This window comes from Rhopalosiphum padi, chromosome 4 (genome assembly GCF_020882245.1).
Source record: "Rhopalosiphum padi isolate XX-2018 chromosome 4, ASM2088224v1, whole genome shotgun sequence".
Classification (NCBI taxonomy): domain Eukaryota; kingdom Metazoa; phylum Arthropoda; class Insecta; order Hemiptera; family Aphididae; genus Rhopalosiphum; species Rhopalosiphum padi.
The window spans coordinates 6,696,599-6,713,655 of NC_083600.1; the positions used below are offsets into that span (position 1 = coordinate 6,696,599).

Sequence of the window (17,057 nt, forward strand, 5' to 3'; positions counted from 1 at the left end):
TCCGGCCCAGAAATAATAATAATAATCTCGGACTCGGAACTCGTAGTATACTTGTCTTTTTTGACTACCTATCACCTAGAACTATCTGAGTAAGGAACACAATTTTTTTTTCCTCATATTTAAAAAATCAAACAATAATAATTTTTATATTGTGCGTATATAATTTATCATATAACATTCAAAAAATGTCTTTATAAATGAATTGTCTTGAATCAATAATTTATTTTATTATTTTATGTGTATAAGAATTTAGAAATTATAAATTTTCATATGATACATAGCGAGTTATAACTATTTATCTATACTATAAATATTTCAATTAAATTACCAATTTTTGTTAAATGGATAACTGATGAATGGTTATGGGAAAATATTGTAAAAAAATGTGTTTGTACAATAATCCAAAAAGTTTATGAACTTCAAAGATTTTATAAATTATAGAAAATAAACTTCAATCAGCTATATTTTAATATTTGGTACTCTGATTTAAACTTATAGTAAACAAAGAAACTTTAAATTAGCTTGTTTTGGGATTATTTATTCTTGCTAAATTTTTGATGAGAAATGATTCTAAAAAAGTTTTCAGATCCACTGAGTTACATTTTTTTTTTTATAGAAAATATTTTTTATTCACTTGAATTTATATATTCTTTAATGGAGCTTGTATAATAGGTTGTTTATGTCATATAATTTTATGATAAGATCATATTTCTGTATAATATTAACACCGAAACGGAAATTATCTACACGATATTAATGAAAAACATAATAAATACAATTTATATTACGAACACGTCGTTTAGACCATTTAGTTTGTCTGATCCTATAGCGCACGTTCTCGGAATATATAAATCGTTCATTTCGTATTTTACAAGATCTTAAAATAAGAGAAAAAAAGAAGGAATAAATCTAAATCCATCTAATAAAATTTGATTTTCTTTCATTTAGCGTCGTACATAAATCTTGGTGTTTCAAAATCTACCAACTCTTCCGCTACTTTTCCGTTTTTACATTTTGAGTCAGCCACGGTCTACTGGAATGATGATAAACTTGTCTTGTCTACCAAATGATGTTATTTGATGAAACATGTTGATTTATTTTTTTTTTTACAGAGTTGTTTGCGTTACGATTTGAATTTAATTTCGGTTCAAAATCAATTTACATTGCACCATGCACACCGTATAGTATTTCAAACTTTCAAATATCATGAAACGCGACAACGCTATACATTCAAAGTTTCGAAATCCCAATACGCTCCTTCACGAAATTAGGTTTTTGATAAAAAAAAATCGCTTTCAACGTAATTGAGGTTTATGTACGTTTTCAAATAAATACACATTCAATTTTAGTATTGTTTACAATAAAATTGGATAGAATATTATTTACTATTTTATTTTTTGGTATATGTATAATACGTAAGTTTTCTACTTGAATTTTTATTAAATTATCCCAGTGATGTACTCGAGCAAAAGGGTGGATTTCCTTCTCCTCCTTAGAAGTCAGGCTTCGGTATTTATAATTAAATCTATAAAAATTAAAATTGTTAAATTAATATTAAATAAAATAAAACAATTATATACCTAAGTGATAAAAAAATTCAAGAAATACATTTATGTAGGACGTAAAGAGTCCTTCGACTACCATATCAAGAATTGTGTTAAACATGATTAGATGACCCTCTCCCCAGTCGAACTTCAGATACGACGCTGCAGTTGTATTTAAATATCACACCAACTATAGATTTTTATTAATTTATCGAAAACTTATAATATATACTCACGTAGTCCAAAGGAAATGGGCTTTTGTGTTGCAATTAAAAGGCAGACCAGATAGGACAAAGCGCGCACAGTTCCTCTGCATTGTGTACTTGTTAATATATATAATATCAAAACTATTTCGTCCTCCCGCTCGGGTGTTGCGTCGACTGCATTTTAATCGCCTCCTCCCCGCCGTTGCCGACGCCACAAACAAATAGGTCATACGCGTACGTCGGCTATGTACGCACTCGGCATATAACCTAACCTGATGACATTCAAACATCTCAAATATTGTATCAAGCATTTAGTAAGATATTAATGATATTATATGGTCAAAGGTAAACATGTTATTGAAATAGTCGCTTAAAAAGTTAACCTAAGGTTAATATATCGTATTGATTATTGAACTAACTTGGTAGTTGGAAGGAAAACATATTATTTGCATAAGGTTTCTTGCTGGTATACAGATAAAACTGAGTGTACTCCCAGAAACCTGAGTAATATTACGCGGTTGGTCCTATTTTAAGTGAGTTTCTATGCGACCGTCATTTGTATTCAAAATGTTTGATGTTATAATGAGAAATATACTATTATAATATACCTAATCCAATATTGTCATACTGTACGACTGTAGCACAGAAGCGATTTAATAACGCGTGTACTCGTTTTTGAAATTTCTGTGCACGGTTCGTATGTATGCCGGACGACGTTTAAACATTTGGTTTTACATTTCAGCACACATAAATAATTCAGAAAGCTAAATTTTTTTTTATAACAATTCTGTCATCAATATAACGGTTGTTTTTTTTTCTATGAGTTAAAATTTCAATAAAATAATGCAATCATACCTATATTATTTCGTTTATATACACCAGTGTTTTAGTATTGATTATAATATACCAATGCCATGTAGTTATTGCATATTATTCAGCATACTCGTAGTAACTTTATAAGTATTAAATTATTTATTTTATACGAATAGATATTATTTTTCTCGTTGATTTTCCAGAACAATACTACGACGAATTTCACCGTAAACGTATTAAATTTTTTAATCTTCCGAATTATTTGTTAATGTATATCATAAAAATTGAACTTTTTACGTATTACAATTTTAATAATCAATAATGTGCCTGTAGTAATATACAATTTTATCATCCCCGATCTAATATGTATCTCGCCGTTTAATGTTTGACAATGTTATAATAATGTACGACGGCTATTTCCGTGTTTTTCTTGCTTATCGTCAATCACATAATTTTTATGTGTAACAATTACAACATATTAAGTAATAGGTTTAACTATTCGTACCTACTCGTACCACGAAAATTTAAATATTTGAAATCAGCGACGAGTTTAATAATTTTCTGTGAACTTATGATACATAGAGATATTTGTCTGATAATTATAAAATATTAGACAAACATTAAACGATGTGGTAGCAAAGTACAGCGAGAAAGTGAGTGCTGATAACCATGATATTGTTTATGTACTCGTATGGGGGTTTGATATAAGCTTGATATAGCATACTTGTGAGTAGATTTTATAAACAAGTGATTGTTGTTTATTAGTAAAGTCGTATACGCCCTAGGTCGTTTTAGTGCAAAAAGAGATAATTCTTCAATAAACAACGGGTTTAGAGTGTTTATGTTTAGTACTGAAACTAAAGCGGTGATTTCAAAAATTAAATGAAAAGACTAATAAATAAGTCTGTCATGTTAGTAATAAAATATATAACTCAGAATGCTATAGTAGTTTGTTATGTGCAAAACATAAAATAAATATAAATATTATAATTTATTTAGTTGAATGTATTTTGCTTGTATAAAAAAAATAATGGCCACTTTATTATAAAATTATTTTAAAACAAAAACAAAAACATTAGTATTACTCATTGATCATAATTCTTAGTTAATATTTAAAAACCTTTACATGGGTACTCGTAATTCCCTACTCGTATTAAGTTATTAACGCATTGTCAAAAATTACTGAGAAATAATATAAACTCTTGCATAAAACAAACAATTTCATCATTTTTATCCAGTTTTAATTATTTCCGGTAATATAATATTACATAAATATACTATACATGCACTGACTTAACTATATTATATATTTATAAACAAAACATCGTAATAAAATATGTGCACTCGCTGAACAACGAACGGGACAATAGTAACTAAATTAACCCGACTATACTTACTCCGGTGAACCATCGTGTCACTGTCACTTTTTACGAGAAATATAAATGCAGCGACGACGACCCCTACAAGTATAAACTATAATAGGTACATAACACAATAAAATACGGATGGAAATGGTAATCTAACCGGTAACCAATAGCGATCGAACCCATTATGATATTATATTAATTATATTTACATTTTATTGTAAACACACATACATTATATTTTCGTCCGAAAAATTCTGACTATTATACCGTATTTTCACCGGTCTCGCATCGATCTGCGCGGCGGCGGCGTTATACACGCTTATTCTATATATATATATATATATATACATACAGTTTTTAGTATGTTGAGTCGGGTCAAAAGCTAACACTGTTCGATCGATAGCGTTCGCGCAAACGCTCTGGCTCTCGGTTTCTCCGAGCAGGTTAAAATGCGTACTTACACACTCAGTGATCGGTAGGAGTAGTTGCGGCGTGGGCGGCGGGGGTGGCGGCGGCGGCGGCGACTACGTCAGCGGCGGACGGGCAGTGGTGCGTTGCAGACTTCGGGTCTGAGTGGTAGCGTGGGCTTAAGAGTAAATCACGAACTAGACTCGTTATGATATCAAGTCTTCGAGCATCACAATATAAAAAATGATAATAATGTGTCGTGACAGTGCACACTTCCTACAGCTGTGTAATATCATTATGCTGTTTGGATTTTTTCAAATGCTCGGAAATACGACCCGACCGATTGAAAACTTAAATTGAACGGAATTGCATTTTGCATGCAACTAGTCTGATATAAAAGCACAATATTATAACCGCAATATAATAATATTATTTAATGATTTCGAATAGGATAATAAATATATATAATATCATGTATACGCGCTGCAGTTATAGCAGCCGGTAGTGGTTGCATGTCATGTATTATTTTGAATTTACATAATATTATGTAATATTATAATAGTACGCATCATTATCCCGATAAATTGATACGATTATAGCCAAGTCAAAATTATGATGATAAATGTTTAAAAATAACTTGAACCTCGATTACCGTTTGTTGTGTATACAATTGGATGTTTTTAGCTACACCTAGTACAATAGTAAAAAAACAAAAATGTATCGAATTTCGAATGAATGATTTCTTATAAGGCGGAGTTGTATAATATTTAATAACCCTATTTAACTACGCCAATATATATTTATACAACACGATCTCTTCATATGATTGTATTAGACAATCTAATAAAATTCTATTTTTCAATAAGCCAACGTTTTATAACTCACAGTCCTATTTCGAATATTCAACTCCATAAAAAGTACACATTTTTTACTTTTCACTGCTTTAAACATTTTCTGATTGAAAATATTATTAATCGTGATTCATATATTTTATTGTTTATTGACTATTGTGTAATATGAAATATTTATTATTAAAAAATATTTTTTAAACATCGAAACATCGATAAGAATAATGTGGATAGGTAATTTATTATTATTTTGCTATGTAAATAAAAATTGTTTTTAATGCATTATTAATAAATATGATTTATTTTATATAGGAATGGTACACCGAAGTGAAAGAGTTGTTCAGCGGTATCTTAGACTTCAGTATGTTTTTGGAACTACATTTCCTATTTCTGTCCCTTTCCACGATATTGCTGTTCACATGGTTTATCGTTCCGTATTTCTATCTCACTGATTTCGTCATGGCTCAGGGACTGAGTGAAACCGACGCATCCACTATCATCAGCACCATCGGAGCTACGAATACTGTTGGAATGGTACGTATTATGCATATCATTATATAATTATTAATTATTTTTCACTTCGTAAAACCCAACATAAAATACAAAATAATGAATCGGAAAGGGGGTCCTTTAATAGCGTTTTAACAAAAAAAAAAAACATTGGTCTACAGAGATTAAATCACTATAGCTCGATAAGCTCTTAAATGAGAACCTAGGTAATCTATAAAAAATTTACATTCAAAATATAATATTTTGAATGTCAGTAAATAATATATTTTAAAATTAAGTTCTTAAACAAAAAATAATATAACTAGCGCTAATATCTGATGGAGCTAACATACAATACACTAGGCATGCCAGGAATATATTTTTTATCGAATAATCACTAGAAACCAGAATTTTTTAATAATATGAATTACTAAAAAAAATTTTTTAATATTATGCCGAAATTATTTTCAACATTTCATCTGTAGCTAAGTTTTTCGTATAATTTGTTACATAATATGTAATTCATTACCCAATAAGAAACACTTTTGAAGTCAAATTTTTAAATTTTACATTTAAGTTTATAAAAGTGCTCATACAGGGATTTCTTGGCTCATACAAAAGAATATTTTTTTTTTGTTAAGGGTAACATTGCGGTAGTATAAAATAAAATAGTTATTAAAATTGGATATCATTTTAAGCCTTTATTTTGACTAAAACCGCTAAAATTACTATATCTTAACCTATAACCTAATCTACATATTAATATGTATTATGTATTAGTAATATATAATTACTAAATATGCGTAGCTTACTTTTAACGAAGTTTAAGAAGTTTAAGACAAGACCAATCCACTAGTATAATAATATAACTCGTAACAGGCAACGCTGTACAAAATCAGCTATAATCAATAAAATATATATCTACTATATAAAATCAAAGACATAAAACGGATAACTATTATATAAATCCTTAGTTTTCGATAAATTTTCATAAAATAGACGTCAATCAATTTCAGCAACATCAGCTTATAGTGCCACAGGCTACTTTTTATTAATTTTTATTTTTTAATTCACAAATGTTGAATATAGTTGACTTACGAAAAACCATAATATTTTTATTAATAAATTGTTGGGTTAATTAAAGAAAACAAAATAGTTGTTTTGATTATAAATATTAAAATTATAAAATTTTATACTTGTTTCATTAAAATAATCCAAATATCCAAATAACTATAATAAAAATCTGTGCAGTTCACATTTAACGGAATTCAAAAAGGATTAATCCACGGGAAACACCATACAGGATAAATGTATAATCATATAATATTATTGTGTACAAAATATTTTCTATTATAATAATATTAATATTTAATTATATTATTTTCTTCGTAGAAATTTAAATTCAAATATAATCGTAAAAAATATATTCACATGTAATAATGATATATAATATTCGTATGTGTTACGTTTATACATTCATTGCTTTTTATTTTATGTGAACAAAAATCATTTTATATTAGCTCTATACCTCAACATGAAAGGTTGTTCAAGTCATTTTAAAAAAATGAGGTTCGAGTGCAAGGCTTACAGTCATTAAATTGTATTAACTCATAACTGTATTACAAATTATATTTTAAACGGATTTATTTAATAGGACATAGTATTATAGAGGATTAAGAATTTATCCCTATTCATCCCCTAAGAGAGAGCTAAAAAGACTATAATAATATAATTATTATTAATTAAGAATTAATTTATATTAGTATCGTTATGATCGCTTGACGTAAACAGTATGCGTATTGATTTCATTATTAATTTTAGATATTACTCGGCTGGGCTGGTGATTATCCATGGATGAACGTAACCAAGGTGTACGCGATCTGCCTAGTGGGCTGTGGAATTTGCTGTGCCATCATGCCTCTGTTCATCAGTAGCTTTTGGTCGCTGATCGTCATCGGTGCCTTGTTCGGCCTGTTCTTTGCTTCCAATTTTTCGTTTACACCCGCCATTTTGGTAGAACTCATACCGCTAGACCGATTCACCACGGCATATGGTCTGATGTTACTGTGCCAAGGTATCGGAAATCTATTGGGACCACCGTTGGCAGGTAAACGGAAAGCGCATATACATATTATATAAAATATTTATTATATGAATCGATCATAATAATAATGTATACAGAATAAGACATAGATTTTGTACCTGTGCCTGTGTATATTACATTGTACACATATGTACATAGATAAATATTTGATTAAAAACCAATAATGATTTCATATTTCGATAAAAATTATCCATTTGTTAAACAAATTACAAATTATTTTCTCGTTGGTCCTTGATAAGAATAACAAAAGTACTGATATAAATCATTTTTTATCTTGTTCTTGATTAAAAGTCTAATAAAAAATTAATGAATCTCTTAGACTTAAAATACAATAAAATTAAAAAAAGTATAAACGTTATCTAATAATTGAGTAGATAACGAACTAATAAATAAAAACAAATTATACTGTATAAAAATAAATTAAATTAAAAGCCATACTATGTACATATTGTACATATATTCTATATGATATGCGCTGTACATACAAACAATTATTCCACTTCTACAATCAGAACGACTGAAATAACATATTAAATTCCTCAATTCCTGAAGTTGTTTTATACATACAGATTGTTGTACAGTGTATATAAAAGTATAATAATATATATTATAAACGTTTTCATTGAAATATAGTAAAAAGTGAAATAATTGCTTACTGTCATAATCATAAATATTTAAATTCCTTAAGTAGTTGTAGTTTTATTTATTTATAATTTTTAACGGACGAAGAACATTTTTTGTGGATCCCTTAGGGATTATTATAATGTTTATATTTTATATTTTGGCATGATAAACCGATTGTAAGATTACTAAAATAATAATCATTATTTCTGTTAACAGGTTGGGTATCTGATTTGACTGGCTTTTGGGACTTATCTTTTTACTTAGCCGGTTTTTGGATCGTTTTGTCTGGTGTTTTCATTGGACTCATTCCATTCACGAAAAATCGACTATTGTGGGGCGCTGGCCAATTGGAAATCGAACGTGACAGTGTTAGATCATAAAACTATACAACTTTATCTTAAAATATAAATAGGAGACCTTAGAAATGTCTCATAGTATGAGTTATATTCATCGTATTGCGATATACACGTAATCTTGTAATATGAGTTGTTTTTACAATTCTTTTTTGAGTATTCTCCTGTGATGTACCTATGAAACTGCGAAATCACTATCAACTTTAACCGGTTAAAGTGTTCGAAAATAGTTTTTTGAGTTAATGAGGAATGTTGAAATACATTTTAATTAAACGGTTTGTTTAAATGTTTACTGATAATATTTTATCTATCCAAAATAATAAAATAACTAAATAATATTCTAGATTTTATTTTAGTATATTTTATTTTCGATTAAGTCATTGGAAATATTATTCTTTTTAATTCGATATTCAAGTAACGTAGATGAAATATTTAAATATTTTTAACATTCCGATCAAACTCAAACAAATTAGGTTCTAATTAAGTTCGAGAGTTCGGAAGCAAATGTGAATGCCACAGCTCCGCAAATCTTTAAAAGGCAACATACATAATATTTTATGTATGCAAATTATTTGGCAGTATTAAAGGAAGGCAGCTAATAAAATATGATCCTCTAATATTATTAATTATTATTATTACTATTATTATTGATTTTGTATCTTACCGTCGTAAATTATTATCTTGTTAAATCATAGAATTTATATTTTTTAATGAAATACCTATTTTACCAAATGTTGTGAATTTTGAGTTGTGTTATTTATATATTTAATATTATGATGTTAATACATTATACTCTCGTTATTATCCTTCCGAAATTATAAACAATGTGAGAAATCGTCTTGTAATCGCTGCCCCATTTAACCAATTACGTATTAGGTAAATTGTTGTAGTTGCCAATTTATAAATAGGTATCGAATCACACTTAATAACTTATAAACGAATAAACGTATAAGAATTTAGAACGTAAGACAATCAAGTTCATCTTTTGTTTTCTGCCCGTCTTAATAAATTGAATTGTGTTAGTTGGATAATAGATTATTATTTAGTAAAAGTTCAAATACCCAACGATTGACGATTTGTGGAGCAATATTTTTAGAATTTAAGAAAAGTGTCAAAAAATCTACTGATTTATTTTTATTTGATGTATGAATAATATTACTTCTTATTGTGTACCATTAGCATATTATTATTGTTGTTTTTTTTCTCTCTAATATTATTTGGCTCAAGTATATAATTGTAATACTACGATCTTCCATTTTTGATTTTGTATGTCGATCGATATTCATCGTTGATCAATAAAATGTAAGAATGCGTATAACGTATATTGTAGCTGTTATATAGATATTTATAATATTTAGCATATAATTTTTAAAATATATTCAATGAATTTGATAAAGTTCGTTTTGGACAAATTATCACAATTATATCGTTGTTAAATACAATATTTACATCTGTTATTTAAATTATTAAAATATTTAATCTTAAAAAAGTTATACAAATACTAAATTATTTCTATTGTGTTTTTCCTTTGTAATATTAAGAAAGTCTAAAGATCACTATAATAATATCTACTATATTGTAATTATCCAGGGATCATACTCTAAAATAATCATATTGTTAACATTCAATATTGTTTTAGCTTACCAGATATTTTTTATTTTTTTTAACTATTCTATTACTCGTGAATTCGAATATAAAATAGCACAAAATAAATTATTAAATGAAAAAAAAAACATTTTTTTTTTTTTTTTATGCGCAAATTGTTTAAATATATAAGTATATAAAATATTATGTGAACGAAGTATTGAACAAAAAAAAAAAATTAACATTTAATAGTTTCCCCTAGCAAAAAAAAAACAATTGATAGGTACATAATATGGTCACAAGAGAAATGGGTACTCAACGGTATCATGGTGATGATTTTATAATGCAATATATAGCTTGTGGTCACTTTTTCGTGCTCACAAACCCATAGAAAGGCGGTAGAGTTCAGGTAATATTTGTCGCGCAATTATCGTTACGGGACGGTGAATAATACTTAGAATATGCTTGTAGTTAATAGTTGTCTGTTCATCTATCTTCTGATTATTTTATCATCCACTTAGATGGCGAGAAGAGTCAGAATAATTCAATCTGGATTAATTCGGCAGTCGGCTCCACAACTGTTCTATCAAGCGAATTACTTACTTCAGCGCTTTGTGTATTTTGGTTCATTTATATAAATTATTCACAGTGAAATCTGTAGTATTCACTGACATTTAAAATAATCAATTACTTTATGCACTTGTAAATATTAAATTATACTAATTGATAATGGATAATGAATAATATAACAAGTAAAATAAAAGGTTAAATTTATCACACGTTATAAAGTATAAAAGTTTATTTTAAACCCATTAAATTTGTTTGTAAATATAATATAAACTATAAAAAATTATAATTATTACTAAATACTTGTTGGCAGATGAAACAATTATATATCATATTCACATTTTTAATTTTAAAATAATATATTTAAAAGTTTTGTCATAATATTTATAGTTACATAATATTAAAAAAATTAAAAATTAAAAAAAGTATAAATATGTATTACAATTACATCAATTATTAAAAATGTCAATTAAAAACCAACATAATTGAAATTTAGTGAATTACATTATGATGATTAAATTCTATACACATTAGAAATTCTATGTCGATAGTAATTAACACTTATTACTAAAATATTCAGTTAATTTAAATACACCAACAAACATTTTTCATCATTGAACTAATCATACTGATTACGAATATCGTATGAGATACTGCCTACTATCCGTATAATACAAATATTATATTCAATTCCAATATTTTTTCAGGATTAAATAACACTTTTTGCTTAATATCCATAAACTGCATTTATTTGATAAAATATAATAACTTAATATTCATAAACAATATTATGATTACTTTTTTAAATGGACTTTTGATGTAGTTGTATATTAAATATAAAATACCACTAATACCAGAAAAAGAAATCCATGACATTAGTGTACCTAAAATGCCTATCTATATCGCCGTGTGATTATAATTCAATAATTATTGAAATGCATTATAAAATAATATAATTATTATGATAATTCGATATTGAGAAAATATGGAGCCAAAAGGAAAATTTTCGTTGTAAACATAACCTTTAACTAAAATTGTATAATGCATTTTATACACCGTAAAAAGCAAATAAACATATTAACATTATACGTAATATAAATTACAAGGTGATTCTTTTAATATTTACCATTCATTATTTCAAAAAATATAATTTTTTAAATATTTCTTTTGTATAATTTATAGTCAAGATAAAATAACATTTTTAAATTTTTCGATGTTAAAATTCTTTTAATTTTTACTTTTTTAAATGATAACATATATTTTTATTTCATACTATAAAGCAAAATATGTATTGTAGTATTTCAATGTGTAAAAATCGAAATTCGTATGATTATTAATTTATGATTTATAAATATTTAAAGTTTTGGTGAACAGAGCAGTAGGTAAACTTTTTGCTTTACTAATCGTCCAAAATTTCTAATTTTATGTATTGAAATTTTCCAAGAAATATTCTGATGCAGAATACGAAAATTTTTTTTTTTTTTATTGATCTAAAAACATCCACAACAAAGACCATTAGTTAAAACAGGTTATGATTTTATACAGATATAAAATATATAATTAATTAAGTTACATAATATTTTTTTTATATATATAAGGTGGAACAATTTAGTTTGTTTTGTAAAATTGATTATATCTAGATTTGTTTCATGATTGGATCCAAGTGCCGTGTCTAGGTTGTAGATATTCTATGCATAATACGTTCTTAGTTGAACATCAAACGGTCGGCTATTATGTGTTTGACGATTAACGCAGTTTCACAGGTTTGGAAAATGGGGGGGGGGGTTCCTCTCTGGCCGTCAGGAAACCGTGGATGATTCTCGTCACACCAGAAATACGAAGTCTGTTAAGAACAGTCTCCTCTTTCCGGTCGAGCTTTAGGTTTGTCCAGCAGAAGATGTCGCTTTTGATCTCGTTTAATTTAGTATTTTGTATGTTGGTTCATGATAAAATAATTACCTTATATAAGGATAAATACATTTAAATATAACCTTTTATCATATTTATTTTGTTGTATACTGTGCATTAATAGTACCAGCTACACGTATGACGTACGTAGAGTACCTACTAAAAGTCAAGATCAATGAACACTACGATGTGAGTTGAATAGGTAGTAATACATTTATAAAATGTCAATGTGAAAACAACGACATAAAAACGAAATATACTTTGAAATCCTTTACATCATAAAACTCTCTCCGCATGTATGACGTGTAGTTGAATTGAGCAAGAAAATGGATTATATAATACTTCAGAAATTTGCTTATAAAGCTGATTTTCTAATTTACAATTACATTAGCTATGACGTAGCACGACATATATAAATCAAAAGACAAATGACTGAGTGAATTATATTCATAGTATAAAATAAAGTATATACATTTTTTTTTTTTTTTTTACTGGGAACATAGCTATTTTTTTAGAAGACTATTGACACATTTTCTTTATGTTTTCAGTTAATTTCATCGAAAAACACAATAATTATATTTTTTATTATTTGAAAATTGTAGTTTCAATTTTTTGTGTTTCGTTTATAAATAATTCATTTTTTTCTATGAATAAGCGTATAATGTATATGCACTGACTATAAAAATATTTTATAAAACAATGTGTACAAAAAATAATATTCTCGTTCAATGAAAAACACATGATTGGTTAATATATTATATAGAATGCATGAATATTTATTTTATTAGAGGAAGTTTTAAATTTTCATTTTATATAGGTTTTAATTTCCTTTTAATTTTCTACTTTTAGTACTTCGTACGTCCATCCACCCAAGATTCGTTACCATGGTTACCGATACATTGTTAATAAATTTTATTATTATAGTTATATTAAATAAACATATTTAATTGAATTATTTGAAAATTCAGTTTAGGTTTCTGTCCAAACTTTTAGAACTTAGTAAAAAAAAAATGCCATAATTACATTATTTCAAAGTTTCATCGAACTGTAGTGACATTATTATATAATATATTATAGCGAATCGTATTTTTATATTTAACTAGCGTTTATTTTTAAGTATTTATAAACTTTAAAAAATTAAAATATACTATTTCATAACATTATTACGCAATATAAATGAATAATTATAACAAGAACATTTTAATTTAATTATAGATTTCAAAATAAAAATTTTCCCCGTTACTCATCTCGTGATACTAATAAATGTTAAGAAATTAAATCCGCGTATGGGTTAACTATAACAATCCAATAAACGTATTTCGTTATAATAATAAATATGTTAAGAATACTATCATATTTTTATACGGTTATAGCCTAATACACTGGATCAAATGGCGATAAAAATCCATTTATGTGAGAATAGTTTTCATACTATTATTTATTTTTAAATCATTTCAAAAACCTCTCTGAACACACTGGAATGAACCTGGCAACAGGAAAATAGAGCGGAAATAAACTATAATTTATAAAGTCTACATTCATCAAACTTATTTTGCTGTTCACGAGTGAACGAATAATATTAACAAAAGCAACATTACTAACAAACACAGAACTGAGTTATTATTACAGTATTCGTTTTTACTTGTTTCAACAACACATTAAAGCTCTTCGTGGCAATAGAATTTCTGTTGATATGGTATTTATTTATGTTTCAAATATTGTTTCAAATACTATTTTTTAGTTTATTTATTTACAAGTAAGAACATAATAGTTAACATATTATGTTTTAAAACAACAGAAAGTCTACAACTTACAGTATAACCCTACAATATAAATTATTATATAGTTAATGTATGCGTAACACAAAACATGTCTTAAATTCCGTACGATACTGTAAAAATAAAATACGAAATATTTGTTGTATAAATAATAGCAATAATAATTATAGGCTTTCAAATTGTAAACAATGCGTCTTTATCTATATGATTGAATAATCGTTATTAATTTTATTAATCGACTATAAAATATACGATAAAACCTATTATTTTTCCAAAAGTTTACGTGCAATTGATTTTTTTACTTTCACGATTACTAATACATCTAAGTCCATTAGGTTTGATTAAAAATATTAATACAGGCGCTATAGGATTGATAAAAGTAGGTATAGAATAAAAAAAAAATACAAAGTATTAAGCTGCTTGGTAACCTGGTGGTAACTGGGGACTGGCTGAAGGCCTTTTAAGTATTTATATCTTAAATTACACAGGGCTTCACAAATCTTAACGATAAAACTCCGGTATATTAAATAATAGTGTACAGTAACAACAAAATAAAATAATAGTTATTATTGATATTATAACATAGTTTTCGTATATACAACAATATTATAATACATGTACTCTCACGATTGGATAGTAATATTGACTGAGTATATTGCATTATATTAAACTCGTTAAGACTGATCGATGTCTAATCCCATTAAAAGTTCACAATAATTGCTAAATCAATGTACTAACAACAATATTTTTACATGTTAAATAATATCGTTGTTTTTATTTTAGTCGACGTTTAGATTGTTCGTTTAATTATTTTTTAGATTCTGAGCCGAGCGATGAATGTATTGATTTTACAATGATGTATTTTTTTGTATGTGTATGAGTGAACAATAAATTGTTAATAAAAGGCTTTAATTTTCAACTTTGAAAGGGGTTTTGGATAGAAAATCGAATATAGTTTGTACTATAAGTTAAAAGAGGTTTAAATTAAAAATTCGGAGTTCATTTTTTATAAAACAAACAAAACATTTAAAAAAACAAGTATTTTTAGGCTAAACCAGATTTTGACTAAATTTTTTTTTTTTATTTTTTTTTTTTTTGATCATCAACTATTTATATTATAATTTTCTATACAGTATGGTATAGTTTTCAAATTTTTTTCAAGCTATTAATAAAAAATTGACATTTTTGATTTTTTTTTCAAATGTCAATAAGAATATATGATTAGGTAAAAATGATTGAACATTTACTCCAAACCCTCTCGTAAACATTTTATTTCTCAATTAAAAAATATCAAAAATTGATTGTCACATAATATTTTTATAAGCTATTAAATTTAGAATTTTGATAAAATTCGTGAACATTTTGAAAATACAAGTTATTTTATATTTAAAAACATCTGTTTATACCTAAAATTTGATAATTAAATACAAGTTATTTAAAACTATACCTATATAAAAAAATAATTCTATAGGAAAGTCAAATTAATTTTTTATGAGTATTTGAAGTTCAAATTTTTAAGGCATTGGATATTTAGCCGTATAATAACTATTTCTGTCCAAATGAGTTTTTTTTTTTGCTGTTGTTGTTTTTTAAAAACAAATAATCGTAGACACTTGAATTATTTACAACATTTTTATATTATCATTTAATTTTCAAAATATTTTAACTCGTTTTGCGCTATTTATAAGCATACTACATTTTCAATGTTTTTTTTTTTAATATACATAAAATTACTCACTAGTGCAAAAAATTCTTGAAAATTTATTACAAGACTCCGCATAAATTGTATCTATATACAAATATTAAAAATATATAATTATAAAGTATTTTTATATGAATTTTAAATTAGACTTTTGATGAAATTTGTCGGAATTACAAACTATTTTGTAGTTAAAAATGTATAAAAACTTTTCATTTTATATTTAAGTTTTGAAAATTGAATACAATATTTCTCATAAATAGTTTATAGTGGGACCATAAAAACTAAAAAATATATACTGAAAATTATTTTTATAGAAATTTTACATTCAAATTTGGACGAAAATATTTATTTAAAAATTTAATTAATATTATCCTGTTATAATTAATACCATTATTCGTGGTAACTTAAAACTTATTTATATTGTATTATTATGAATTTTAATATACGCAACAACATTTTTGATTTATTTTAATATTTTATCTATTTATACTTTAAATCTATCGTTACTATTTTACGGTATTTACAGAAACATGTTATAAGATTTTGAGTTATAAAGTTAATATAAAAATATCTATTATTATTACAATTAAATACTAATAAGTAATAATATAATAAATATAAAATTTTTGGAAAAAATTATATCAACTTATCCTAATATTAAAAGTAAAATAAATTACTTAATTGTATCATAAAATATACTTTGTAATATAATCTGACAGACCATTTCCGCTCAGAATCGTTTTTCGTATACAATAATTATAT

General features: G+C 26.0%; 1 protein-coding gene across 2 annotated transcripts in view; it reads left to right on the forward strand.

The window, feature by feature from the left end:
* Positions 1-10,265, forward strand: part of LOC132928483 (uncharacterized) — a 40,582-nt gene extending 30,317 nt beyond the window's left edge. For both annotated transcript variants that reach the window (XM_060993179.1, XM_060993181.1), the window contains 3 exons: positions 5,499-5,720; positions 7,497-7,782; positions 8,620-10,265. In XM_060993179.1, the coding sequence (XP_060849162.1) occupies positions 5,499-5,720; positions 7,497-7,782; positions 8,620-8,783 (672 nt within the window). In that variant the 3' untranslated portion in view covers positions 8,784-10,265. The remainder of the gene's footprint in view (positions 1-5,498; positions 5,721-7,496; positions 7,783-8,619) is intronic.
* The last annotated feature ends 6,792 nt before the right edge of the window (positions 10,266-17,057 follow it).